Raw genomic sequence first — 26,809 nt, forward strand, 5'->3', positions numbered from 1 at the left:
TCAGCTGTGCCAAGTCCCATGAACAGGTCCCATGAGCGAGTCCCACAAACGAGTCCCACGAACAGGTCCCATGAGCGAGTCCCACAAACGAGTCCCACGAACAGGTCCCATGAGCGAGTCCCATGAGCGTGTCCAATGAGCGAGTCCCACAAACGAGTCCCACAGACGAGTTCCATGAGCGAGTCCCACAAACGAGTCCTACGAGCAGGTCCCATGAACGAGTCCCACAAACGAGTCCCACAAACAAGTCCCACGAGCAAGTCCCATGAACGAGTCCCACAAACAAGTCCCATGAACAAGTCCCACGAACGAGTCCAACAAACAAGTCCCATGAACGAGTCCCACAAACAAGTCCCACGAACGAGTCCCATGAACGAGTCCCACAAACAAGTCCCACGAGCAGGTCCCTTGAACGAGTCCCACGAACGAGTCCAACAAACTTTATAACAAACACTGTTAGTCCTGAACACTCGACATACTGACCTAACCATGTGCAATTCCGTCATATGTGCAATTACTGTCGTGATTCATGTGCAATTACTGTGAAATTCATGTGCCGTTGTGACACATATTCATGTGCAATTACTGTCATGACCACGTGCAATGGTTTTTATGTATTTATTATTTATTTTTATCTTTATTATTTTTCCCCTCCATCCCTTGTTGGGAAATGGGAGGTTTTATCTATGGGAGTTTTTGTTTATAAGAGATCTTCTACTGAGAGAGTTTTTCAAACTTCCTATAAGTGATCTGTTCTTTTCTTCTGTATCTACCTCTGTATCTACCTACGTTGCAACAATGAAATTTCCCCATGCGGGACAATAAAGGAATATCTTAAACAAGTCCCATGAACAAGTCCCATGTTAAAGATTTTACTTTGTCTCATTGTATTCTTACTTTCTTGGCAATGCCGTGTGGTAATTGTTTTCTTTTCACCAGTCTCTAAACATTCCCTAAAGTTGCATAAAATCTGTAACATTCTTCTGGTTTTAAAAGTGGCTTTCCAGTCACAACTGTACTTCAAATGCCATAATACTCATATACTGCACATAAAGCTGTCAGAGCAGGAGTGTGTAAACAATATCAACTAACATGATTTAATGATTATTCACGATTACTGAGAAAACAACAGTGAAATCCTTTAGTTTTCTTTCATTCCCATTGTCTAAATCATCACTATTCTTCAAGTTTGAGACGACAAAATTAAGTTAATGTGACAAAGTACTTTATATTTACTGTTTTTGACTATAGACTGCAGTGAAAAGGCTTAATTTTCCTTCTGAATTTGTCAGGTTTTAGTTGTTACGATTATATTGTGACCTGAATAATCACGATTATTGATTAATAACCTGATAATGTTGACATCCCACATTTCAAAACAGAGTCAAATACTGTGAATGAGTTCGAAAGGTGCATTTGACTGAGCCGCCGACCCCCGTACATCACAGTGCAGTGGGACGTCATGGTCATGGTGGAAAACGATTAAATTTGCACTAAAAAGCACAGTCAATAATGTTTTGGACCAATTCCACATGTTTTAGTCGTAGGATCTGGACACCCAAAGAGAGACGCTCATTCTGCTTTCTGACTGGATAATCAGCTTGAAAACCAAACACAACAACATAAGAAACACAATCAACTCGTACAAACAGTAAAAATGTGAGCGAATGTGAATCAATAAATGCCTTCGGAACAGCAGTGTTTCCTAACCAGAGGTACACGAGGACATTGCACATGTTAGAGTTGGGAATGTTCCAGGTCCCACAAGAATTCCAGCAGACTGAGCAGTGCGGCGCTGCAGTTCTGTGCGGTGTTCGGGTCATTCCATCATACTTTCTTGTGTCATCACCTCTGCTGCGATGGTCAGACACGCACTGCACAGCTGCTCTCGACCGGCTCAAAATACGTGCCGGAAATCCTGCTCTAAAATAATTGTATAATCAGTACCAGGTGAGCTCTATTTGGGATAAAATAATTGGATTTCTGTATCAGGGATCGGTTGATGAAGATTACCGTTTTAATATTAGGCTTTAGTGTTGTAAATGTGCTGCTATTCGGACGCATACCGTATTTTCTGGACCTTTTTTTCATAGTTTTGGCCGGGGTGCAACTTATACTTATATTTATACTTATATACTTATTCTCCGGAGCGACTTATGTGTGATATTATTTGTTATTTTCAAACTTGCAACCTTAATTCATACTCCAGTGCAACTTATATATGTTTTTTTCTATTATGCATTTTTGGCTGGTGCGACTTATACTCCAGTGCGACTTATATGTTTATACATGCGACTTATAGTTCGGAAAATACGGTAAATGGCCCGTGTGTCGACCAGGGGCGTCCAAACTATCCTCGTTCAGGTAGATTCAGTAGCAAAAGGAAATAACTCATTGTCAGAACCGGTGACTCCTACATTTGTCTGAAGGGAGAAGTCACATGTCACATAATCCTTAGTCATCCTTCTCCCGTCAGCTCACTCTGATTAGCCCAGTCGTTTCCTTTGTTTAGGGTCGAGTCTGAGGATGGAGGTGTAAATTGGTGATAAACTGTCACTTAGCGGTGGAGTTTGTTTCCTTAAAAATAAAGCCTCTACCTCAGACCACCTCTTCTCCTTTGACAGGATCTAAACATCACTGTCCTCAAAGGAAGGGTTGAGATGGAGATCCACAGCAGAACGAGCTCCTGAGTGGCTCTCGTGACCAGAATGTAGTGGCTGTTTGCTTTCACTAATTAAAATTCAAAATACTTCCGTATTTAATTAATTGTTTCATGCGTTTAACTTTGTGTGTTTAACTAATTCAAGTTTTACAGAAAGATGGAATGATGAAAATCCACAAGAAACAGAACCGCTCTATGACAGTAACAGTCGTCGAGAGGTCGAGAGGTCGAGGGGTCGAGGAGTCGAGGGGTCGAGAGGTCGAGGGGTCGAGAGGTCGAGGAGTCGAGAGGTCGAGGAGTCGAGAGGTTGAGGGGTCGAGAGGTTGAGAGGTTGAGGGGTCGAGAGGTTGAGGGGTTGAGAGGTTGAGAGGTTGAAGAGGTGGAGAGGTCGAGAAGTCGAGGGGTCGAGAAATGGAGTGGTCGAGAGGTGAAGAGGTGGAGAGGTCAAGAGGTCGAGGGGTCGAGAGGTGGAGAGGTCGGCAGTAGAGTCTGACCTTCTCTGCGGTTGACCTTGGCGAACACCGGTCCATGGCTGGGGCTGAGCTGAGAGGAGCTCCTGAAGGACGAGGAGGGCAGAGCGGCCACCAGGGGGCTGTCACACACCTCTGTGAACACAAACAAACATAAGTCAAAACCGGGACTATATTTATATGTGAACCGCTTCCATAGCAAAGGTAGAACATGCAAAACCAATGACACTCCTGAATATATCATTCACGGGACGGGAGCAAGGCTCTTTGACCATGTGGCGGAGTGTCTGGGTGACTTTATGGAAAAACACAACATCAAAGACAAGAAGCTTCCAGTTGGATTCACCTTCTCCTTCCCCTGCCAACAGACCAAACTAGATGAGGGATATCTTCTAACTTGGACAAAGCGCTTCAAAGCCAGTGGTGTTGAGGGAGCAGATGTTGTTCAGTTGCTTAACAAAGCTATTAAAAAACGCGGGGACTATGAAGCATTAAGACAACAAGCAGAATCTACACAAAAAGGCCAGGAATCAAATCCTACAACGGAGTATTAGTATTAGTCTGTTGGAAAAGTAGCTAATTCGCGAGTAAATGTGGCAAACTTGTGAGAAAGAAAAAAAGAAGAAAATGTACCAAATTTTAAACACACAAATACGCTGCTTTTTAATTTATTTTAAAGTAGTTAATGTGTGCGCATTTCACAGATACGTCAAGGAACAACTCACACTTTCACACAACACGACACTGGGAGCGAGGATGGTTAAGTGTCTTGCACGAGGACACAACTGCAGTATACACCAGAGGCTGCAGCGATGGCACCACCAACCTGCAGGCCAGAGGATCTGACCGCTCAGCCGCTCAGAAATGTTCTAGGTGCACGTAGCAAACGCCTCACGCTTTACACTCTCAACGCTCTGTATGTTGCTTTTTCTGGTTAAATTTGTCAGTTGTTTTTTCGTAAATCCGTGCATTTAAATCTACTCTCCAATTTGCTTCCTCTTTATAAAAAAGCAGCTCTAATACGCACTTGTGTACCAGCCTCAGCTCCATCTCGGAGTAAACAAACCCGCCGAGGAACAAGACAAACAGAATCTTTAGGTATTTTTGTCTCTTTTGTTCACAATAAAGAGTTTGTGCGTCGGCCTCAAAATAGATACCATCTTTTGATCTTCACGTGCTGAAAATAGAGACAGCGGAGGAAAAAACGTGCAAAAGCAAATGTAGATATATTCAAATGTTTAGTCTACACAGCTTCTGCAGCAGCAAAAAGCCTCGCATAAGACCATGTAGTTATATTAAATTACCTACTATTCAGTGTAGAAGAAAAGACGTGTCATTTTCTATTATCATTATGGTGAAAATTGGTATTGAGTTTGCCATTTTTGTAGCGCGGCAACAGTAAAATGCATTAAATTGATTGCAGTGGAAATCAAAAAACGGGATAAAACCAGGTCTACATCATGAATTATGTCTCTCAGATTGGATACAGAGAACCAATAATGCACAACCGGCGCCCCACAGGGGTCAATTCTGGGACCGTTGCTGTTGAATATTTACATCAATGACCTCCCGGATGAACGCAGAGATGTAGATATCTTCATGGAAGGAATATGCTGCAAGTGGCCATCAAATTAACCCCCTTACGCTGCTGCTACTGCTCTGGATAAACTCAGTAATTGGCTTCAATCCTCATGCCTAACACTGAATATCAAAAATACAGTTGGTATGTATTTTACCAACAAACAAAATTAAAGATATACCTAACATATATGTCACTGAAACGAAGGTAGATATCGTCACTGAGACAAAATACCAAGGGGTTTATTTGGATCAAATTCATACAAAAAAAGTATGCAACTCAATCAAATATAATGTCTCAGTTTGACAGTGGAGGCCTCTTTCACACAAGATCTCACACATGACTTATTGTTTAAATCTCTCAGATCTCTCTATGACCAAGCAATAAGGGCAATTGACCAAAAAAACAGTTGGTTATCACCATTGCAACAGCCTTAGGAAATAAAAAATGCTTAGTTTTGACGAAAACCTGAGAACTCTTCAAAATCCATAATAATGCTGCTCCACCTCGATTGTAAAAATGTGTCCGACTTTTGCTCTGAACAAAGTACTCGACGCACGACCAGCAGAAGCCGCACCGTCCAGAAAAGACCCTCCGCCTTCGCACGATCGGTCTTTTCTTTTTTTTAAGTCTAAGTCAGTGGATTTGACTTCCGGACCGTTTGGAATTGTCTGTAGATATTCATAACTCCAAACCAGAAAAAGCACGTCCCAGATACGGCATTTTCCGGAGTATAAGTCGCACCAGCCATAAAATGCATAATAGAGAAGAAAAAAACATATATAAGTCGCACTGGAGTATGAAATGCGGTTGCAAATGTGAAAATAACAAATAATATCACATATAAGTCGTTCCGGAGTATAAGTATATAAGTATAAATATAAGTATAAGTCTCATCCCGGCCAAAACTATGAAAAAAGGTGCGACATGTAGTCCGGAAAATACGGGAATCGACAGTGCCTACATCAGCCAAGTTAGATTTTAGCAGTATTTTTTATCTGTCTGAGCTAGATTTTGAAGTTTTATAGTGTTTTCTACTGGACTAATGTCAATACTGAAATGTAACGCGTTGTAATCGTAATAAATGTGTACTTTTATGACAGTTGTTGTGTGTTCACCTGCCCAGAGACTGAAACGGAGCTAAACCTGGTGCGGATCATCTTTTCTCTTGAAGATGAACGACTTTGTACATGGTTCCTGACAAAGAAAGACCAAACTAAACCAAACCTACATCAGGACCGAGGAAAGGCAGCGCCCAACGACACAAAACAGTCCTCGACGACGAAAAGCGAGGCCAAATGCGTCACTTTTTCAACACGGACAGAGAGGAGGAGAATCTCGGCGCTGACATTTACGCCGGGCGATCGCACAATGACTGCGATAATTCATTGCGTCTCGTCTTCATTGCGGTAAATTATGTGTCACTCAATAACGACTTTGAGACGACAATTAGAGAGAAGATTCCGCCAATTACAACCAAATCACATCCAGCGCAGGTCTTTGAAAGGATTTTTATTCCACGCCGAGTTCTGAGAGACCGTTCCAAGTAAAAGAGAACGGAACGGAAAGTCGTGCGGATGTGGGCGACTTTCAACTCTCGGGAAAACAGCGTTCACTCGCACAGTTCCCCGTTAGTCTGATCGAACGTGTGCAGTGAGCGATCCTGGGAAACGTTTGGGCGACTTTAATCACGCGTCTGATGGTAAAGTGTGCAGGGACGTGATAAACACTTGTACCAGACGATTACAAGATGAAGACGTCGCAGAGTGCACTTCAAATGAATACGCTCGGTTCTTGGGAATTCAAAACGGATTTGAAATGAAATGAGGATTTAGTTTTGTTGTGACGTCTTTTTCAATTACATTTTTCTATTGCTCTTTACCCTTATTTTTTTTAGCAAGAGGAAAAATGTAAAGGAAACATATTATGCATTATTTGACTGTTAAAGCAGAAATAAGTAACTCTGGGGATAGAGCGCCCCCTGCAGCTCCCGTTAGAAAAGACATTGTTAGAAAAATGTGTGCTTATTTTTTTCTTTTAGATTTTTTTTATCATAATAAGTCAGTATAATCACATGTCACGTTACCAAATATACAGAAAGAGCCAGGGTTTCTCAGGAGAGTAGTCTTCGGGTCGATAATAATACATATCAAATACATCCAAAAATACATATCAAATACATCCAAAAATATATATCAAATACATCCAAAAATACATATCAAATACATCCAAAAAATACATATCAAATACATCCAAAAATACATATCAAATACATCCAAAAATACATATCAAATACATCCAAAAATACATATCAAATACATCCAAAAATGCATATCAAATACATCCAAAAAATACATATCAAATACATCCAAAAATACATATCAAATACATCCAAAAATACATATCAAATACATTAAAAAATACATATCAAATACATTAAAAAACACATAAAAAATACATATCAAATACATCCAAAAATACATATCAAATACATCCAAAAATACATATCAAATACATATCAAATACATCCAGAAATACATATCAAATACATCCAGAAATACATATCAAATACATCAACAAATACATATCAAATACATCCAAAATACATCCAAAAATACATATTTAACAGGCACAGGGACTTACAAAAATGTTTAATAAGGTGAAGATGTTACTTAGTTCTGCTTTAATGGCCTGTAGCGGCTCTTGAGAATCTCTGCTTTGGCATTTTATGTTTTAGAATGAAAAGAAAAAGCCTATCACTTATGTCTACAGCACACACGACGTTGCATCACTCGCTCAGCTGGATTTAGCGTTAGCTCGCCATCAACAACAGTCAAGATGCTAATGAAAACACGCAGTTGTAGTGAACGCAATTTTAAGCAAAAATGCTCAGAACGAACCTGGAGATGATTTATGGGGTGAAAATATTGCAGCTGGATTTGACTCGTAGTTTCTGAGGCTCTGGGTTTGAGGATGAAGCTAAATACAACTGTAAATACATTTATGTAACAAGATTCAAATGTCAAAAATGTCAGTTCTGCATATCATTTCTTTTTTTTTTTTGTAAAGCTTTTATTGATTATAGAGTTCAGACATTGCCTTGGCCATGAAGTGATAAATATACAAAGCAGTGACCATTCTGGGATAAATTGCTGTATTGATTTGTACCTCATGTACCTCACCATAATTCAAAATAGATTGTCTTAGTTTTCCTTTGAATCCACACAAACAAGTCTTTTCTACCTTGAACCATAATTGGACTTCAGCTTTTTTTTTCCATCGAATCCAATCATTACTTTTTAAGTTATTCCGTTGAAGACTAAAGGTCTATAGTCATAGTTTTAACATAAAGTGCTGTGAGCCTGCTTTGAGCTGCGCCCTCACAGCAGGGACTCTGATCATAAATAATGAATATGTCTGATTCTGAAATCAAAGCAGTGTCACATCCTGAGAGAGCGGATTAAGATATTCTGTAAATGGTCTCAAATATATCAGGGGGAGAATGAGCTAATATTAGATTAAAAGATGTTATTCTTTGTTGTAGAGACGTCAAGATTGTTCAGATGTTTCAGCTGCTTAAGCCCCATTCTAGAGGACTCATGTGTGTAATGACCTCATGTGTGTGATGGCCTCATGTGTGTAATGACCTCATGTGTGTGATGGCCTCATGTGTGTGATGGCCTCATGTGTGTGATGGCCTCATGTGTGTAATGGCCTCATGTGTGTGATGGCCTCGTGTGTGTGATGGCCTCGTGTGTGTGATGGCCTCGTGTGTGTGATGGCCTCGTGTGTGTGATGGCCTCGTGTGTGTGATGGCCTCGTGTGTGTGATGGCCTCGTGTGTGTGATGGCCTCATGTGTGTGATGGCCTCGTGTGTGTGATGGCCTCATGTGTGCGATGGCCTCATGTGTGTGATGGCCTCATGTGTGTGATGGCCTCATGTGTGTGTGATGGCCTCATGTGTGTGTGATGGCCTCGTGTGTGTGATGGCCTCGTGTGTGTGATGGCCTCGTGTGTGTGATGGCCTCGTGTGTGTGATGGCCTCGTGTGTGTGATGGCCTCGTGTGTGTGATGGCCTCGTGTGTGTGATGGCCTCGTGTGTGTGATGGCCTCATGTGTGTGATGGCCTCGTGTGTGTGATGGCCTCGTGTGTGTGATGGCCTCGTGTGTGTGATGGCTTCATGTGTGTGATGGCCTCATGTGTGTGTGATGGCCTCGTGTGTGCGATGGCCTCGTGTGTGATGGCTTCATGTGTGTGATGGCCTCGTGTGTGTGATGGCCTCATGTGTGTGATGGCTTCATGTGTGTGATGGCCTCATGTGTGTGATGGCTTCATGTGTGTGATGGCCTCATGTGTGTGTGATGGCCTCATGTGTGCGATGGCCTCATGTGTGTGATGGCCTCGTGTGTGTGATGGCCTCATGTGTGTGATGGCTTCATGTGTGTGATGGCCTCAAGTGTGTAATGGCCTCGTGTGTGTAATGGCCTCATGTGTGTGATGGCCTCATGTGTGTGATGGCCTCATGTGTGTGATGGCCTCATGTGTGTGTGATGGCCTCATGTGTGTGTGATGGCCTCATGTGTGTAATGGCCTCATGTGTGTGATGGCCTCATGTGTGTAATGGTCTCATGTGTGTGATGGCCTCATGTGTGTAATGGCCTCATGTGTGTGTGATGGCCTCATGTGTGTGATGGCCTCATGTGTGTGTGATGGCCTCATGTGTGTGATGGCCTCGTGTGTGTAATGGCCTCATGTGTGTGATGGTCTCATGTGTGTGATGGCCTCATGTGTGTGTAATGGCCTCATGTGTGTGATGGCCTCATGTGTGTGATGGCCTTGTGTGTGTGATGGCCTCGTGTGTGTGATGGCCTCGTGTGTGTGATGGCCTCGTGTGTGTGATGGCCTCATGTGTGTGATGGCCTCGTGTGTGTGTGATGGCCTCGTGTGTGTGATGGCCTCGTGTGTGTGATGGCCTCGTGTGTGTGATGGCCTCGTGTGTGTGATGGCCTCATGTGTGTGATGGCCTCGTGTGTGTGATGGCCTTGTGTGTGTGTGATGGCCTCATGTGTGTGATGGCCTCATGTGTGTGTGATGGCCTCATGTGTGTGTGATGGCCTCATGTGTGCGATGGCCTCATGTGTGCGATGGCTTCATGTGTGTGATGGCCTCGTGTGTGTGATGGCCTCATGTGTGTGATGGCTTCATGTGTGTGATGGCTTCATGTGTGTGATGGCCTCATGTGTGCGATGGCCTCGTGTGTGCGATGGCCTCATGTGTGTGATGGCTTCATGTGTGTGATGGCCTCATGTGTGTGTGATGGCCTCATGTGTGCGATGGCCTCATGTGTGCGATGGCCTCGTGTGTGTGATGGCCTCGTGTGTGTGATGGCCTCATGTGTGTGATGGCTTCATGTGTGTGATGGCCTCATGTGTGTGTGATGGCCTCATGTGTGCGATGGCCTCATGTGTGTGATGGCCTCATGTGTGTGATGGCCTCATGTGTGTGATGGCCTCATGTGTGTGATGGCTTCATGTGTGTGATGGCCTCATGTGTGTGATGGCCTCGTGTGTGATGGCCTCATGTGTGTGATGGCCTCGTGTGTGATGGCCTCATGTGTGTGATGGCCTCATGTGTGTAATGGCCATGTGTGTGTAATGGCCTTGTGTGGCCTCGGGGAGGCCAGTCTTCACAATTACCCCTCTCCAGATGTCACTGCCCAATTGGATGTTGACGACCCCCAGTAAAACAACGGGGTCCAGGGACAACATGTCCCCAACCCGAAGGTGTAGGGACGCGACCCTCTCGTTGCGACGCAGTGCGACCCACCAGCACGTGGTGGCTGAGCTGTGGGGCCCACACCAGCCCGGCCCCCTCTCTCCACGGGCCAGAGAAGTGGAGTGTCCAGCCCCTCTCGAGGAGATGAGGGGCTGGACACCAGAACTGTGTGTGGAGGTGAGATGGACCGTATTTCGGTAACGCTCGCCCTCCTGCACCAGCTCAGGCTCCTCCCCCAGCGACTAACTAATGCTGTATAATCTGAAATTGTTCATGGGGGGCTAACGTTAAGTTCTCTCCAGAGAAAGTCAGACAAAACAAACAGGATCTCAAACATTTACACAAAACACTACTCCAATTAACATTATAACATGGAACACAGCCCTGACGTGTTGTACGATTATAATTGCAGCTTGAACAAGGTTGATTAGGGTTCCCACGCTTTAATTGAAATAGTTTTCCGGGACTTTTTCAGGACATATTTTTAATGTATCTATTTATTCAAACACAGCGTCCACAAAGACATCTAAATCTAAAACAACAATGAATGCATTGAATATTCACATTTACATCACCAAACATATACATTCCTGAGGTAAAAATCTAATATTTACTGTTAACCTCTCATTTATCTGGGGTTAAAGGTGTCACTTATAAGAATGGAAAGTAAAGACCAAGCTTTTCTTTTGTGTGGAATGGGAAATACATGTATATAACTTTATAACTGACACGTCACAGTAAAATATTAAATGTGTGATGCAAAGGTCAATTCAGGCAGGTAATAAAAAAGGTAAAGGGGTTTGGGGGGTCCTCTCTCAGGAAACGTTGTACAAAATGGATGAAGTTTCAAGCATTTTGGTGGGTTTCAGATGAGTTTTTTAATTAATTCTACTGCTCTCTTTACTGCGATGATGGCAATATCCTATAACTATTCATTTAATATACAGTAATCCGGGACAAACTGTATAATTGAATGAATACAGTAATAAATTAAAAAATAAATGAATATAATTTCTAGGACATTAAGCCTTTTTTTTCTGATTTTCCATGCAATTTCAATGTCTTTAAAACAAAAAGGCCACTTATTTCACAGTTTTTTCAGGATTTCTGGGACATGTAGGAACTCTGTAAATAACTGTGTCCAACCACTGTTTAGATTTGACTTATACATACCGTTTTTTCCAGACTATAAGTCGCACCAGCCAAAAAATGCATAATAGAGAAGAAAAAAACATATATAAGTCGCACTAGAGTATAAGTCGCAACAGTCAAAAAATGCATAATAGAGAAGAAAAAAAACATATAAGTCACACTGGAGTATAAGTTGCATTTTTGGGGAAATGTATTTGATAAAATCCAAGACCGAAAACAACAAAAATCCAAGACCGAAAACATCTTGAAATGCAGTTTAAAATAATAACAGATGAGAGAACATGGTGAATAGGTGTACGTATGCTAACGCTAACACCTTCAGCTACATGATGCACAGACAGAACTGTGTCTGGTATGTTAACGTAACATATTAACAGTTATTCAGATAACTATAGCATAAAGAACATGCTAACAAGTTTACCAAAGCATCAGTATTACCCCAAATCACTAAATCCATTGAATTCTTCTTCCTCTGTGTCACTTCTAAACAACTCCACAAACTCCAGAGGTAGAGGAAGTGCAGATTCTTCTTCTGCGTCGCTTAGAGCCTAGAGCGCCCTCTTGTGGTTTACAGTGTGGAAATAACGAATAATATCACATTTAAGCCGCTCTGGAGTATAAGTCTCACCCCGGCCAAAACGATGAAAAAAGGTGCGACTTATAGTCCGGAAAATAAGGTACATTGTTTTGATGTATTTTTTCGCTGCCCCTCCTGGACACGCACAAACGCCGGTCCATCCATCTGCCCAGAGTCCGGGACATTGAGCCCGACGCTGACATGTTACAGTTCAGACCGGCTCATCTGAGAGTGGGACAGTCCCTCAGACGCTCCATAACGAGGGCGCTAACGGCGGGCGCAGAGGGAAACCGCTCCGCGACCGTGCGAGAGGCAGTTCGAGATTCTCTGGACTGATCAGCCGGCGTGGATAATGACCCGAGTCGCAAGATGATGCAAGCGGCGGCGGAAGGATGTAATAAAGCATAACGAACCGTAATGTGAAGAACCGTAATCATGTTTTTAAGATTTTTCTTTGAAGTAAAAAAGACGTATTCCAAGTTGTGTTTAATTTAGTTTGTTAGTTTTAGTTTAAAGTAGTGACGCAAGAGTGCTCATTACTTTTTTGGGCCGGGACCCCCAAAATGGTAGTGCAACCGACCCGAACACGGACTAAAGCACAGATTAATCGAGAAAAAAGAGGCGTACGTCAGGTAAATGCTCTAAAACGGCTATAAAAATCTGATTAAAGTGTCTTAAAGGCGTAATGGACGATTTTTTCGCGATTTGAGAACTCTGGCGGAAGTGCGCATGCGCACTCCCCCGTGCGGACTGATACAACACACACGTGCGTTTGTTTATTAGCGCAACGGAGCGCATCGCATCGCTCGTCTCCCGTAGATTTCCGTCTTCTTCTGAGTCAGCTCGAACTGTTTTTCTCTGTCTTCATTTTGTCCTGTACACTGAGGGAACTATATTATGATAGATCAATGCGCTTAGACACGCTGAAACGTTGCTCATGGGGACGAGCCGCACACGGCTGCAGGTGAGCGGTAGGTGCGTTTTATGATTGATACGTGGCAGGACTAATCGGCAGTCCACGCCACGAGGAAATAAGACTCAGATTTGGGCCAAAAAAATTGTCCATTCAACCTTTAAGTCAGTCTCGAAATTGCAGCAAACTCACTCCATGCCTTCTCCTTTCTGCTGTGGTCCAAATAAATCCATAAAATCATAATAAAATTAAGAGTTTGATAAGAAAAACAAAAATCTAGTCCAATACTTAATAATGTAACACTACAAAAATCATAATAAGGCACTTTAGCTGCCCTGGGACAGACGGACCGCACAATTAAACATACACTGAAGAGTACCGTATTTTCCTAGGGCCAATTTAGAGTCACCAATTTTGCCTAACACATGCATGTCTTTGGACGGTGGGAGGAGCCGGAGAACCCGGAGAGAACCCACGGTAACACAGGGAGAACATGCAGACTCCACCCAGAGAGATCATGTGATGTTGGTCTGGTCTGGGAATCGAACCCATGATCTCCTTCTTGGAAGGCAAGAGCGCTAACCGCCTTTGCCACCGTGCACCCCACCAGCCAAAAAAAAACAAACAAACAGCCAAACAAAAAATGCATAATAGAGAAGAAAAAAACATATGTAAGTTGCACTGGAGTATGAAATGCGGTTGCAAGTGTGAAAATAACAAATAATATTACATATAAGTCGCTCCGGAGTATAAGTATAAGTATATAAGTATAGATATGAAAAAGGTGCAACTTATAGTAAGGAAAATACGATATGTTTCTTATTTGAGTCATTTCAGTAGTTCTGTTTACGCCTGACTCTTGCGCAGGATTAGAGAGCGGTTCCTGCGCCTGAAAGAGTGTCGCTTTGTGCAGATCTGGAGACTTGCTGGGGGTTGCGTCACTTCCTTTTAATGGACTCTGGAGGAGACGTATGCTCGGTCCTCATTAAGAGCACTCGGATTTGCATTTGCAAATCCGAGTGAAGAGAATGGACGCAGCACTTTCCAGCTCTCGCACTTTAAGAGACTTTGTTTAAACAGATTTATTTTCCACAAATTATTCAGCTCTTCTCTGCACTCCCCGGAGCGCTTTTAGGCACCGGCGGCGCCATTTCCATTTTAATTTCCAAGACTTTTAACTAATCAAGCAAAAAGGAGAACATTTTTGTCAAGGCGGATGCAAATTCAAGTAAAAATATGTAATCTTAAATTATATAAAATGTTTAATACATGGCCAAAACTTTCAAAAGTAATTCTACTAAAAACTAATCTGAGCTAAGTTGTTCCAAAAACTGCACACAGTATGCTGCTATGTATGTTTATGTTCTATGCTTTAACGACTTGGCTACTAAATATATTTAACCGTCCCATGGATCATCTCATGGTCCATGTGTTTGGGTCTCAAAACCCCCGCCATGGACACAATGCACAGACACCTTTGGAACATACTTTTTGCAGCCGGGAAGAAACAAATCACAAAAAATGGATGACACAAACTGCTCCAACGATTAAAGACTCGACCGACATCATAACAGACATAAGCAAAACGGGGAAAAAGTCACTTCTTCAGTTCTTTTTTTGTTGTTGTTTTTTGTTCTAAAACAAATACAATAAAATAACAATGAATTGCATCTAAGGAGCTGGTCTGAGAAATGCAACTTTAAATATCGCTCTGAGCTGACTAAGCCCCGCCCCCAGGACGGAGTTTCACCTGAACCAACTTTGTTTACCTTTCAGACCTGACTTGGAACATTACAGTAGAAACGTTTTTTTTTCTAAGTTATCCGTTTTTTTTATTATGATACTTCTGTACCTAATCTGTGTTGCAACACTGTAATTTCCCCCATTGTGGGACAAATAAAGGTTGTCTTATCTTATCAATTGTAATCTGACTGCTTTTTCTTCAACACTCTTCGATTAGCATTTGTTGTTTTCTCACTTGACTCAAAGTGCTCATTGAAACCTTCATTATTCAGTTTTCATGTATTCAGTCCAGTCCAGTGACTAAACAGCCTCTGCACAAAGGGTACTAAGGTTATAAAAGTATAAAAAAAAAATACTAAAATACACAAAAACTACAAAACTACAAAAACTCATTTGAGCGTGTGAAATTTGATCTTTCCTCAACAGTTTTTGTTTCACGAGGATTTTGAGCGTTATAAAAACTGGAAGAAGACCACATGGAAACATAAAGTACATAAAAAATTGCAGCATTCTAATAATCATTGTAGTATCAAAATCTGTATTAAAATCACGTTTGAAATGTTGCAGAAGATGACACTCTTCATCTCAAAGCCACAAACCACTCGTTAGAAGACAGTGAGGTGAAGATTTATGCAGAGAGAGAATCCCTAATCCCTGAACCAGAAATGTGGGTTTAAGGTTTAATTTGCCGGCTGTTTACTCACACGTGTCCTCACATGTTTGTCATGTTTTTATAGCACTAAAAACACCTGTAGTTGAATGTATAAGGTCTTAGTTAAGAGCATTTAGCAGACTGGTGAAGATACTGTAATATGGGACCAAAAACATGTACCAAAACCAGATTCAATTGTATTACACGTTTTAGCAGAGAGGGAATTAAAAACATTGACCAAGTTGTTGTTTGCACATCTTTTGAAGTTGAAGATGTGGAAGTTGAAGATGGTCCACTGTTAAAGGGAGCTAAGCCTGGGCTGAACGTGCACAAAATGGTAAACGGTCACATGTTCTGAAGCAGGTTCTAAACTGCAGACCTGTATATCTCAAGTCCGCGCTCCACGTTTGTCTTTGTGTTTCGCTGCGTCTAGAGTCACTTCCTCATTAGACTCATTTCTCACAGCGTTTTGAAACTGTAAATACAGAGAACACGTCGTCTCCCCTGGACAGTGACCGCTGACGTCTTCTTCTACAGTGTGTCAAACGCTTCCTGCTAGAGTGCCCCCGGGTGGACGTTAGACAATAAAAATTTATAAAATAGTTGCACCGTTGTAATGACTGCAGGGTTCAAAGCGTGGGGAAAAAGTAGCAGCTTACAGTCCAAAAAGTACAGCACTTTTCTGCCTTTACAAAAGACTGCGATTAAACAGAAGTTCATTTGCAAAGGACAAAATATCATCAATACATGAAGTGAAGGTGTCAGAGTAAATGAGATCGCTGTCAGCTTAAAAAAAGATATAAAAGTTGACAAATGCCATGACCGAAACACCTTAAATAATTAAATAAATACATAAATAAATAACTTTACATTTCTGGTCTGGTTCCTTCAGCTGAGAGATGCACAGGGAGAAAAATGAGTATGTTTAATGAATTATTAATTTAATTTTTATATTCTAGTGTGCACTTTCACACAGGGGGGAAATATTTGTGACTTATAATCTTTTTTTTTTTTTAAAGAAGAAAAGTCAGTTGTAAATAAATGTAATTAAATGAGTTTATCAGTTCATATTTCAGTCTTAAATGTTAACGCTCCTGAAGTCGTTTGATATCCGCACTCTGAACACGATCATACTTTTCTAATTGCAATACTTACGTTCTAAAAACAAGCCCTAATTCCGATCAGAAAGAGTCCTTTTTGCTTATTTTCCACTGGTTTCAGTTGCAGGATCTGGCAACCCAAAGAGTGAGGCTCATTCAGCCGTCTTATTGGATTGAGACCCAAAACACCAAAAACATCCACAACATGACAATCAAATGTTTATGAAAGCGAGAATAAATCAACTTCACGGTCGTCAAATGAAGTCAAATTAAAAATGTACATTCTTCACACAACTGCAACTAATTTAAGTGTTTTAGTGTTTTGTGGTGTTGTTTTTTGGGTTATTAAGGATAAAATACACTAGCAGATGATCAGTTTACGCTTTGTTCATTGTAAAACATATGTTGCGATAACTTAAAAACAGAAACATTTTCATTTTCTTTCTGTTTTATATCTCTTTTTTTTTAATGGCCACGCACCATTTGAACCTTGGAACGCATCGACGAAGCAGGAACGACTCGAAGCTCGCTGTAAAGGTCAATTCGACACATTTACGTTGCATCGTAAGGTTTTGCTTTTATTTTGGTAACTTCCTGTGTGACCGGAAGTGGCCGTGAAACAGAAGTCTACTTGACACTAAGGAAAAGACGCAAAGTAAAGTGAACAACAACAAATGGTGAAAACATGTGCAAAACATGTGCGAAACTCAAGGATCTAGCTACAGTCGCCAGGGGAACAAGGTCTGTAGTTAAAACGACTGTATTAAAGAACAATTTGAAATGTAATGAGCTAGAAATACAGTGAATTTACGGACAAAATGTAATTGTTTTTTATTTTGTTCTTGCCTAGCTCTTACGTTGGTTGAATGACACGGAAAAGGAACCATTAAAATACATTTATCCATCAGTTCTGGCCTTCTCAATTTCGACTGGACGCTACACTCGCCATGGTAACGCGTTCAAGACCTCGTAAAAAGCCCTAAAGTAAGTTGTGACAAAACCGCAGAAATCAAACGCCTTTCAAAAAGTTAACCAGGTGAATACAAACCCTCGCCATCTCTGTCCTCGGTCGACCGAAGACGAGCGTGTATCATTTCTGTTGGGGGCCCGCGCCGAGGGTCGTTACGGGAGTCGAGGCCGAGAGGTTCACACGAGATTTAGTGCGAGATAAAGTCCTGAAGGCTGCAACTATTCATCCTACCGCTCCCGTACGGCGGGTGGAGCGCGATTAAAAACTACAACCCGCCAAGGTCGAGCCAAGAACGCACCGTCTCGGCGAGAGGAGGAGCGGACGAGGAAGCGGGGGGGTCAAAGGTCGCAGCGCTAAAACTTTAAATAAAGCCTTGTTGACTTACAAAGTACATGTAAATGCGTTTTTTACGGTTATCTAAGACGACACGCAGGGGACGGGAGCTAAAGTCAGACGGATAGTCCAAGCATTTGATTATCCTTGACGACCTTTTGATTTATTTATGGTTTAATTTATCCAGCGCCGTCGGATGCGAGATAAGATTAAAGCGACAGTGATTTTAAAGGGAATGGATTACGCATAATCAACTCCTCCAGCTTTCCACAATGATATATGAATACATCGTACAGCTCCTTTCTCCCACAAACAGCCACAATAAATCGTTCATCTGCCGTTGTTGACGAGCAAGGAAAAAGTGGCGCTTCTTGGGGGAATTCCACGGGGAATACCGGAAATGCGAGGGGAAATACGTACGTACGTCACTGGAGCGTCAGCTCTGATTGGCTGCTGCAGCGGCTGCGGCGCTTCTGCTGCAGAGACCTGGACATATCTGAGAGCGTCGCGCAAGCCGCATCGGCCGCCTCATACGCACGCTCAAATCGTCGAGAGCGTAAGAAAACGCACCAATCGCGCCGCAAAAACGAAGAAATCGCGGAGGTGTGGAAGCCCCTTTAGGGTCTGAGGGTCTTAGGGTCTGGGGTACCCTCAAAACACCACAAAATCTGATTAAACACTGTAGTTTTCTGTACTCAGGACATGACTTTTTACAATATGTCTGATACAGTTTTAGCTATAAAAACGCAAAATTATTATTTCTTGCAAAAAATCTAAATACAATATGTGCAGCTTCATATGATATGTGCACTCATTAAATCTGCTTCAGCACTTGGACCACAGAAATGGACTCTGAGTCCGAATATGTTAAAACTAAGTTTGAAATCCACTGAGAACTGCTGACATTGTCCTTATTATTTATTTAAACTTATGTTTTTTATTGTATACAGTGATATGAGCTTTCTTTGGAGCACAAAGAGTCTTGTCAGTGACAGATAAACAAAGCAACAGTTTGCTTTTAAGTTAAAATGTAAGTATAATTAATCCTCTTCAGCTTTCCAAAATACTTTAATAATGTTTAATAATAAAACAAAACTTCAATCTATGGCTCTGTATGAATTACACTTTATTTTATCCAGCGCCAGTTGAAGGGCTTGAAAGAGTAGGAACAGTTTTAGCGTCATCTTTTCACGGTTTCCACATTCAGATTAAATGTGAACTTGCCACCCTCTGGTCAGGGGGTGCATCACCTTCACCCACAGCAGGGTTAAGGTTTATGAGGGGAACGCCCACTAACAGAGGGTTGGATCCTCTCCGTGAAGGAAAAGCAATCCAAGAGCTGCTCTGTCACTGTGCAACATCTACAGAGCAAACACACACGCAATGACATTGTAAAACAAATACACACAAACACTCCAAATGTGTCCGATCATTCCACAGCTATATCTGCGCGCTGCATGCTAGCACCGCGCTATTTTAACATCAACGGAATGATCCTTTTCTACTTTTCTGGGCTGACGCAAAGACTGCTAAGACTCTTCTGTGACTGGAGTTTAATTAGTCGTGCTTAAAATACACATAAATCTCACGGAAACGTCTCGAAAGAAAGACGAGGAAGAATTTCCCATTTCACCGTTGTCGCAATACCAACATTTCCAACTCCATTTGGAAACTTTAATCACGAAAAACGCTAATTTTGTACAATAGAATCCAAACACATTACATAGGGCCTCGTCCCAGCGTCAAATCTCGTTCAGGTTTTGGCATTGATTCGTCTCCGAGAATGGATTTGTGACCAACCTCGAGCCTCGTCTGATTACGTTGACGGCTAAATAGGTTTATAATTGTATTGTGTCGTGTGCGTTGACTTCTGGGAGTCGGCGGCGTCTTTTTGCTCGAGTGAATCCGACTTCAGGACACGCAAACGACAGCTCGAGGACGCCGTGGCTTTTCACCGCACGAGCATAAAGTGTCCACTGCCTTGACGACGGACCGAGAACGTATCCACCAAAACCGCTTTCACTAAAGATCAACGTATTCAAACTAAAAGGATGTATTCTGGATGTTTCCGTGAGTCAGAGGTGAGTTGGACTGTATAGGCTGCGCAAACTATAATTTTCAAGACAATAACTATTCAAAACAGAACTTTCTAATAGGAAAAAAGTTCTTAAAAATTTATTTTTTCGTGTTGCAACATTATTTTCCTTCTATTTGAACACTGACAATGGCAATAACTCTTTTCATGACTCTGTTTATACGACGCTGAAACTTGTAGTATGATTTAAAATACTTTCTGTTACTGCACTTGAAGATAAAATTACTTCAAGTTCATAGTGACCCAAATAATTGAGTTAGAAATGAGCGATAAATCAACATTTAGATACAATTGTCAATGTTGTTTTGAGGACATGTGAAATGTGAATAACGTGTATAGCATTTATAGTAAAAAAGGAAAAAATGCTACAAAAAGAGCTGATTAAAAATTACAAAATGAAGTTATGTTGCAGATTTCTCCACCAAGTGTGTGTGAAAAAAACATTTCTCCATTTAAATTATAAAAAAATCTATAATTCTGATGGTATTTAGTTTGCACCTGAAATCCAAAAGAAGAAAATGAAGAAGACAAATGTAGAAAACCAGATAAACAACAGGAACACTGCTGCTACGCTCGCATTTAGCACTGATACAGACTTTGAGATCACACACACAATTTTGGTTTGTTGAAGATATGTAATTGCTGTGTGTGAGTTGAAGTGTCATTTATATCCCCCTGTTAGGAAACAAGCTCAGCTCTGCAGTCGGAGCGACAACAGAGGGACAACGAAGCAACAACGCAGCGACAACGGAGCGACAAAGGACAACAACGGAGCAACATAGGAGCGACAACAACGGAGCGACAACAACGGAGCGACAACAATGGAGCGACAACAACGGAGCGACCACAGAGCGACAACGGAGCAACATAGGAGCGACAACAACGGAGCAACATAGGAGCAACATAGGAGCGACAACAACGGAGCGACAACAACGGAGCGACCACGGAGCGACAACGGAGCAACATAGGAGCGACAACAACGAAGCGACAAAGGAGCGATAACAATGGTGCGACAACAACGGAGCGACCACGGAGCGACAACGGAGCAACATAGGAGCGACAACAACGAAGCGACAAAGGAGCGATAACAATGGTGCGACAACAACGGAGCGACAACAGAGCAACAACGGAGCAACATTGGAGCGACAACATGTCAAAAATCGATAACAACAATAGGCCGCTCCATAGTTCTGCCACTCAATTTTCGAATGGTACGCGCAAGAAATATTTAAGTTTATTGTCAAGATAAAGCTTCAGTCGCTTATGGAATCACTCAGAATAACCAGTGCTGTAACCAAACCAAAACCTAAATATGAATAAAAGCCGACCAATCCAAAGTGAAAAGCCCGTGGACACGCCTTCCTCTTCCGTGAGTGGGAGCCGCGGCCGAGCTTATTGAATGGTGCGCGGAGAGGACAGGATAAATAAAAGGCTACAGCGGGAGGAGTGGAGTTAGTGAAGTCCAAAGCTTCTCTCATTTCACCCCTCACTGACTCCCCCCGGCACCAGGACCCTCCCCCTGCTCCGGCTCCTGCAGCAAGTCAGTTTGGAGCCGCGGCAGTGCGTTGTGTACGGCAGGTTCATCATGTCAAAGCGGTCAGGACAGTGTTTAGAGCTGACGACTGTTGGGCCGGGGACGTCAAGATTATAGGTAAATTAGGCCATTATGACTATTTTGGTCAAATATATACCGTATTTTCCAGAGTATAAGTCGCACAAGCCAAAAAATCCATAATAGAGAAGAAAAAACATATATAAGTCGCATTTTTAGGGGAAATTAATTTGATAAAATCCAAGAACAGACATTTCATCTTGATCTGCAATTTAAATAATAACAGATGAGAGAACATGGTGAATAGGTGTACGTATGCTAACGCTAACACCTTCAGCTACATGACGCACAGACAGAACTCTGGTTAGTGTCTCGTATGTTAACGTAACATATTAACAGTTATTCAGATAACTATAGCATAAAGAACATGCTAACAAGTTTACCAAAGCATCAGTTTTACCCCAAATCACTAAATCCACTGAATTCTTCTTCCTCTGTGTCACTTCTAAACAACTCCACAAACTCCAGAGGTAGAGGAAGTGCAGATTCTTCTTCTGCGTCGCTTAGAGCCTAGAGCGCCCTCTTGTGGTTGTTGGTGTGGAAATAATCAACATGTGAAATGCGGTTGCCAGAGTGAAAATAACGAGGGAATAATATCACATATAAGTCGCTGTGGAGTATAAGTCGCACTTCGGCCAAACTGTGACTTTTAGTCCAGAATATATGGTAATCGTAAGCAACGTTCATTTATAAAGTGCATTCATTCATTTATTTATTTATTTCAAACACGTTGATAAATACCCTTACAATTAGTCAAACCAGTACAACGTTTATATACATATAGAGAAAAGGTAATAAACTAATTTGCGCATGTTCGAAAGGGCAGAGGAAGAAAACCTATATAAACCTACCCCCGTTCTCATTACAAGTATTAATGACTATTCACAGTCAAGTCATTAAAGCGCCTAGGAGAGGTGGTTGAACTAAAATATGGTTAAGATAAATATATTTTGAATTCTGCTAAAAATTATAAAAATGTTATCACAGAATAGCACATTTTTTTAGGTTTATAATTTCACTTCCTGTTTGGAACTGATGGCATCACACTAGGAAATTACACAGCACTTGGCTAATGTCACAATTTTTATTTTTTTGGACAAATGAAAATATATGAGAGCGACTTTATTTTCTTGAATTAATGTTTAGAGTCAAAAAGTTGTTTCTTTGTGTAAATTCTGCATAAACTTTGACTGGTGTGATGTCACTTCCTGTCATTTTCTACAGATTTTTCAACGTTTTGTCCACAAATATCTGCTCAATTGGTGTAAAACTATAGTTCAAATGTACAACAGGTACAAATACACCAAATAAAGTCAAAATTTGAAAATCGTAAAAACCTGTCATACGTCACTTTAATACAAGAGAAATAAGAGAATAATTTGTCACATTCCAGTTTCCATCCATTACATTCCTCGTACCTGTTGAGAATTACTTGCTCATATTTTCATTTTAATAATATATAATGTTTGGACACGAGTTTGTTTCATAGTTTACGCCATTAGTTGTTATGGAAGTTTTTTCATAATTTTTCCATTTTAAAATTTAACTAAAGTTGTATCTGTCGTCTCTTCCACAAAACATTTTTACTAAAAGGTCCGGCATTAATAATTGTACTGTAGTATTTGAAAGTCCACAATATCAAACATTTGTCTTTTTTGGGGAATATAAACAATTGTTGTGAATATATTTGTAAGTATTGCCCCAGACCAGTGCGCAGTAACTCAAACAAGGTAGAACTAGGGAACAGAACAGAAGATACAGTACATTCTTTAGCCAGTACAGAGATATTTCGAGATACAATTTCAAGATTTAAAACAACCACAATGGCCTGATGTGCTGTTCAAAAGTAAAAGACATCAAGACATTTTTTAATTCAGATTAAAATGAATTGAAAATGGACCTTTTTGACAGACTTTGGACCAAACGAGACTTGACATACTGTGCCGTGATTTCACATTAAATGCTGTTATGTGTTACTTGAGTTTTGGTTATTTTTCTCGCTCTGTGTCGTGTCCTACGTTTTGTCTGTGGCGAGCTTCACCCGACCACTCCATTTGCTCCTCTTTGGCCCCGCTCCCCCGGTTTTGGCCCTAGTCGCGGCGCCACAATGAGAGCGGAGTGCGGTTTCCCCTTGCGGCCGACCTGTCCCGGGCGTCTTTTGTGAGCGCCGCCTTTGTTTCTGAGCAGACAAGGAGCGTTCTGTGCACTGGGGCTTTTCACTCAGCCACTGTCTACGGACTCACAATAACAGAAACATGAGGCCGTTACACCGGGGCCCGCGGCGTTCAGAGACAAGGCGGAGAAACGTCGTAAAAAAAGAAAGAGATGGCGGTCATGCACTTTGGCTCGTCAAACGTTTACAATGAGGAATAAACTAAACAATGAAAACAACTGCCCCGGTTTATATTCGAGTTTGACGAGCATTTCGTAGCTCTACAGTCTCACACTCGGAGGTTAACCACACTTATTTGTGCTCCACGATCAAGACGAGTAAAGGTTTCTGTCACTGGGGGCGGTAGTGAACCCAGCGCAACAATGAAAAGCGTCAACAACATGCCGCAAATCAAACGCGTTCTTTTCTCACCTCTTGACTCGTCTCCAACAAATGTGATTTTTTTCAGAAATTGACGCAGACGCCTCCATGTTTGTTTTCCTAGTTGCCCTTTTACTTTTGACTTTTACCTTTGACATTAGAAGCGATTGGAAGTGTAAATGAAGCTATGGTGACCACGCTTCCGACGCACAGAGCTGTTTATGCACCGGAATGGAGCTCTACCTCTACGACCGCCGTTGCTCACACGCCACGTTCACAGATGAAGACGAGGTGGATTCAAGTGGATTCAAGTGGCTGATGGAAGTGGATACATGGTAAAAACATCTCTTGAGGTCAACATGAGGCCGCTGTGTGGTATCTGCATCTAATAAAGCCTTTCATTGTCCGTAGAACCAGGAACAGCGCTGTTAGCATGCTAGTTGTTAATGTTAGCGCGACCACAAAACCTGCTTGTAAAGATTAAGGATTAAGATGAAATGCAAAATGGGCCACTATGCTTTCAATTTTGTTTTAAGAGAGTATCAGCTACAACGCCTTAAGTGTCTTGCCCAAGTGTACAACGACAACATGCACTGATCTGTCACAATAACACATTTTGAGGGTTTATATATTGCTAAAAATACCACAGTAAACAATTACATTGAAACTTCCCAATGAGCGATTACATTCTGCCTATGATCCATATGTTCTGTCTATGATCCATAATGTTCTGCCTTTGATCCATAATGTTCTGCCTATGATCCATAATGTTCTGCCTATGATCCATAATGTTCTGCCTATGATCCATATGTTCTGTCTATGATCCATAATGTTCTGCCTATGATCCATAATGTTCTGCCTATGATCCATAATGTTCTGCCTATGATCCATATGTTCTGTCTATGATCCATAATGTTCTGCCTATGATCCATATGTTCTGCATATGATCCATATGTTCTGCCTATGATCCATAATGTTCTGCCTATGATCCATATGTTCTACCTATGATCCATATGTTCTGCATATGATCCATAATGTTCTGCCTATGATCCATAATGTTCTGCCTATGATCCATATGTTCTGCCTATGATCCATAATGTTCTGCCTATGATCCATAATGTTCTGCATATGATCCATATGATCTGCCTATGATCCATAATGTTCTGCCTATGATCCATATGTTCTGCCTATGATCCATAATGTTCTGCCTATGATCCATAATGTTCTGCATATGATCCATATGTTCTGCCTATGATCCATAATGTTCTGCCTATGATTCATATGTTCTGCCTATGATCCATAATGTTCTGCATATGATCCATATGTTCTGCCTATGATCCATAATGTTCTGCCTATGATCCATATGTTCTGCATATGATCCATAATGTTCTGCATATGATCCATATGTTCTGCCTATGATCCATAATGTTCTGCCTATGATCCATATGTTCTACCTATGATCCATAATGTTCTGCCTATGATCCATATGTTCTGCCTATGATCCATAATGTTCTGCATATGATCCATATGTTCTGCCTATGATCCATAATGTTCTGCCTATGATCCATATGTTCTGCCTATGATCCATAATGTTCTGCCTATGATCCATATGTTCTGCCTATGATCCATAATGTTCTGCCTATGATCCATATGTTCTGCCTATGATCCATAATGTTCTGCCTATGATCCATATGTTCTGCCTATGATCCATAATGTTCTGCCTATGATCCATATGTTCTGCTTATGATCCATAATGTTCTGCCTATGATCCATAATGTTCTGCTTATGATCCATAATGTTCTGTCTATGATCCATATGTTCTGCCTATGATCCATAATGTTCTGCCTATGATCCATATGTTCTGGCTATGATCCATAATGTTCTGCCTATGATCCATATGTTCTGCCTATGATCCATAATGTTCTGCCTATGATCCATAATGTTCTGCCTATGATCCATATGTTCTGCATGTGATCCATAATGTTCTGCCTATGATCCATAATGTTCTGCATATGATCCATATGTTCTGTCTATGATCCATATGTTCTGCCTATGATCCATAATGTTCTGCCTATGATCCATATGTTCTGCCTATGATCCATATGTTCTGCATATGATCCATATGTTCTGCCTATGATCCATATGTTCTGCATATGATCCATAATGTTCTGCTTATGATCCATAATGTTCTGCTTATGATCCATATGTTCTGCCTATGATCCATAATGTTCTGCTTATGATCCATAATGTTCTGTCTATGATCCATATGTTCTGCCTATGATCCATAATGTTCTACCTAGAATCCATAATGTTCTGCCTATGATCCATATGTTCTGCCTATGATCCACAATGTTCTGCCTATGATCCATATGTTCTGCCTATCATCCATATGTTCTGCCTATGATCCATATGTTGCTATAGTAAAGCACTGGGTTCTCCCAAAGAAAGCACCCAAACAGAGCCCTTGGGCCCCGTCCTTGAAAGGCCCGTCCTGCAGCTACGGGTCTTAACTAACGGCATCATCAGTGCTTTGGCCCTGAGTCACAGTGAGCGACTTGTGGAGTGGCAGAGTGGAAACCTCAGCACAAAGCACCATTCTCAACGCACAAAAAACGTCCTATCGAAAAAATAATGACACACCG

At 41.5% G+C, this 26,809-nt stretch overlaps 1 protein-coding gene across 1 annotated transcript in view; it reads right to left on the bottom strand.

Annotated features, from left to right (window-relative positions):
- LOC140354390 (contactin-associated protein-like 4) overlaps window positions 1–26,809 on the bottom strand; it is a 281,713-nt gene that overhangs the window by 245,171 nt on the left and 9,733 nt on the right. The window contains exon 2 of the mRNA XM_072439389.1: window positions 3,157–3,267. Within this exon, the coding sequence (XP_072295490.1) occupies window positions 3,157–3,267 (111 nt within the window). The remainder of the gene's footprint in view (window positions 1–3,156; window positions 3,268–26,809) is intronic.

This window comes from Eucyclogobius newberryi, unplaced genomic scaffold, assembly GCF_026437365.1.
Source record: "Eucyclogobius newberryi isolate DKJ021-1_F unplaced genomic scaffold, fEucNew1.0.hap1 SCAF_9, whole genome shotgun sequence".
Classification (NCBI taxonomy): Eukaryota; Metazoa; Chordata; class Actinopteri; order Gobiiformes; family Gobiidae; genus Eucyclogobius; species Eucyclogobius newberryi.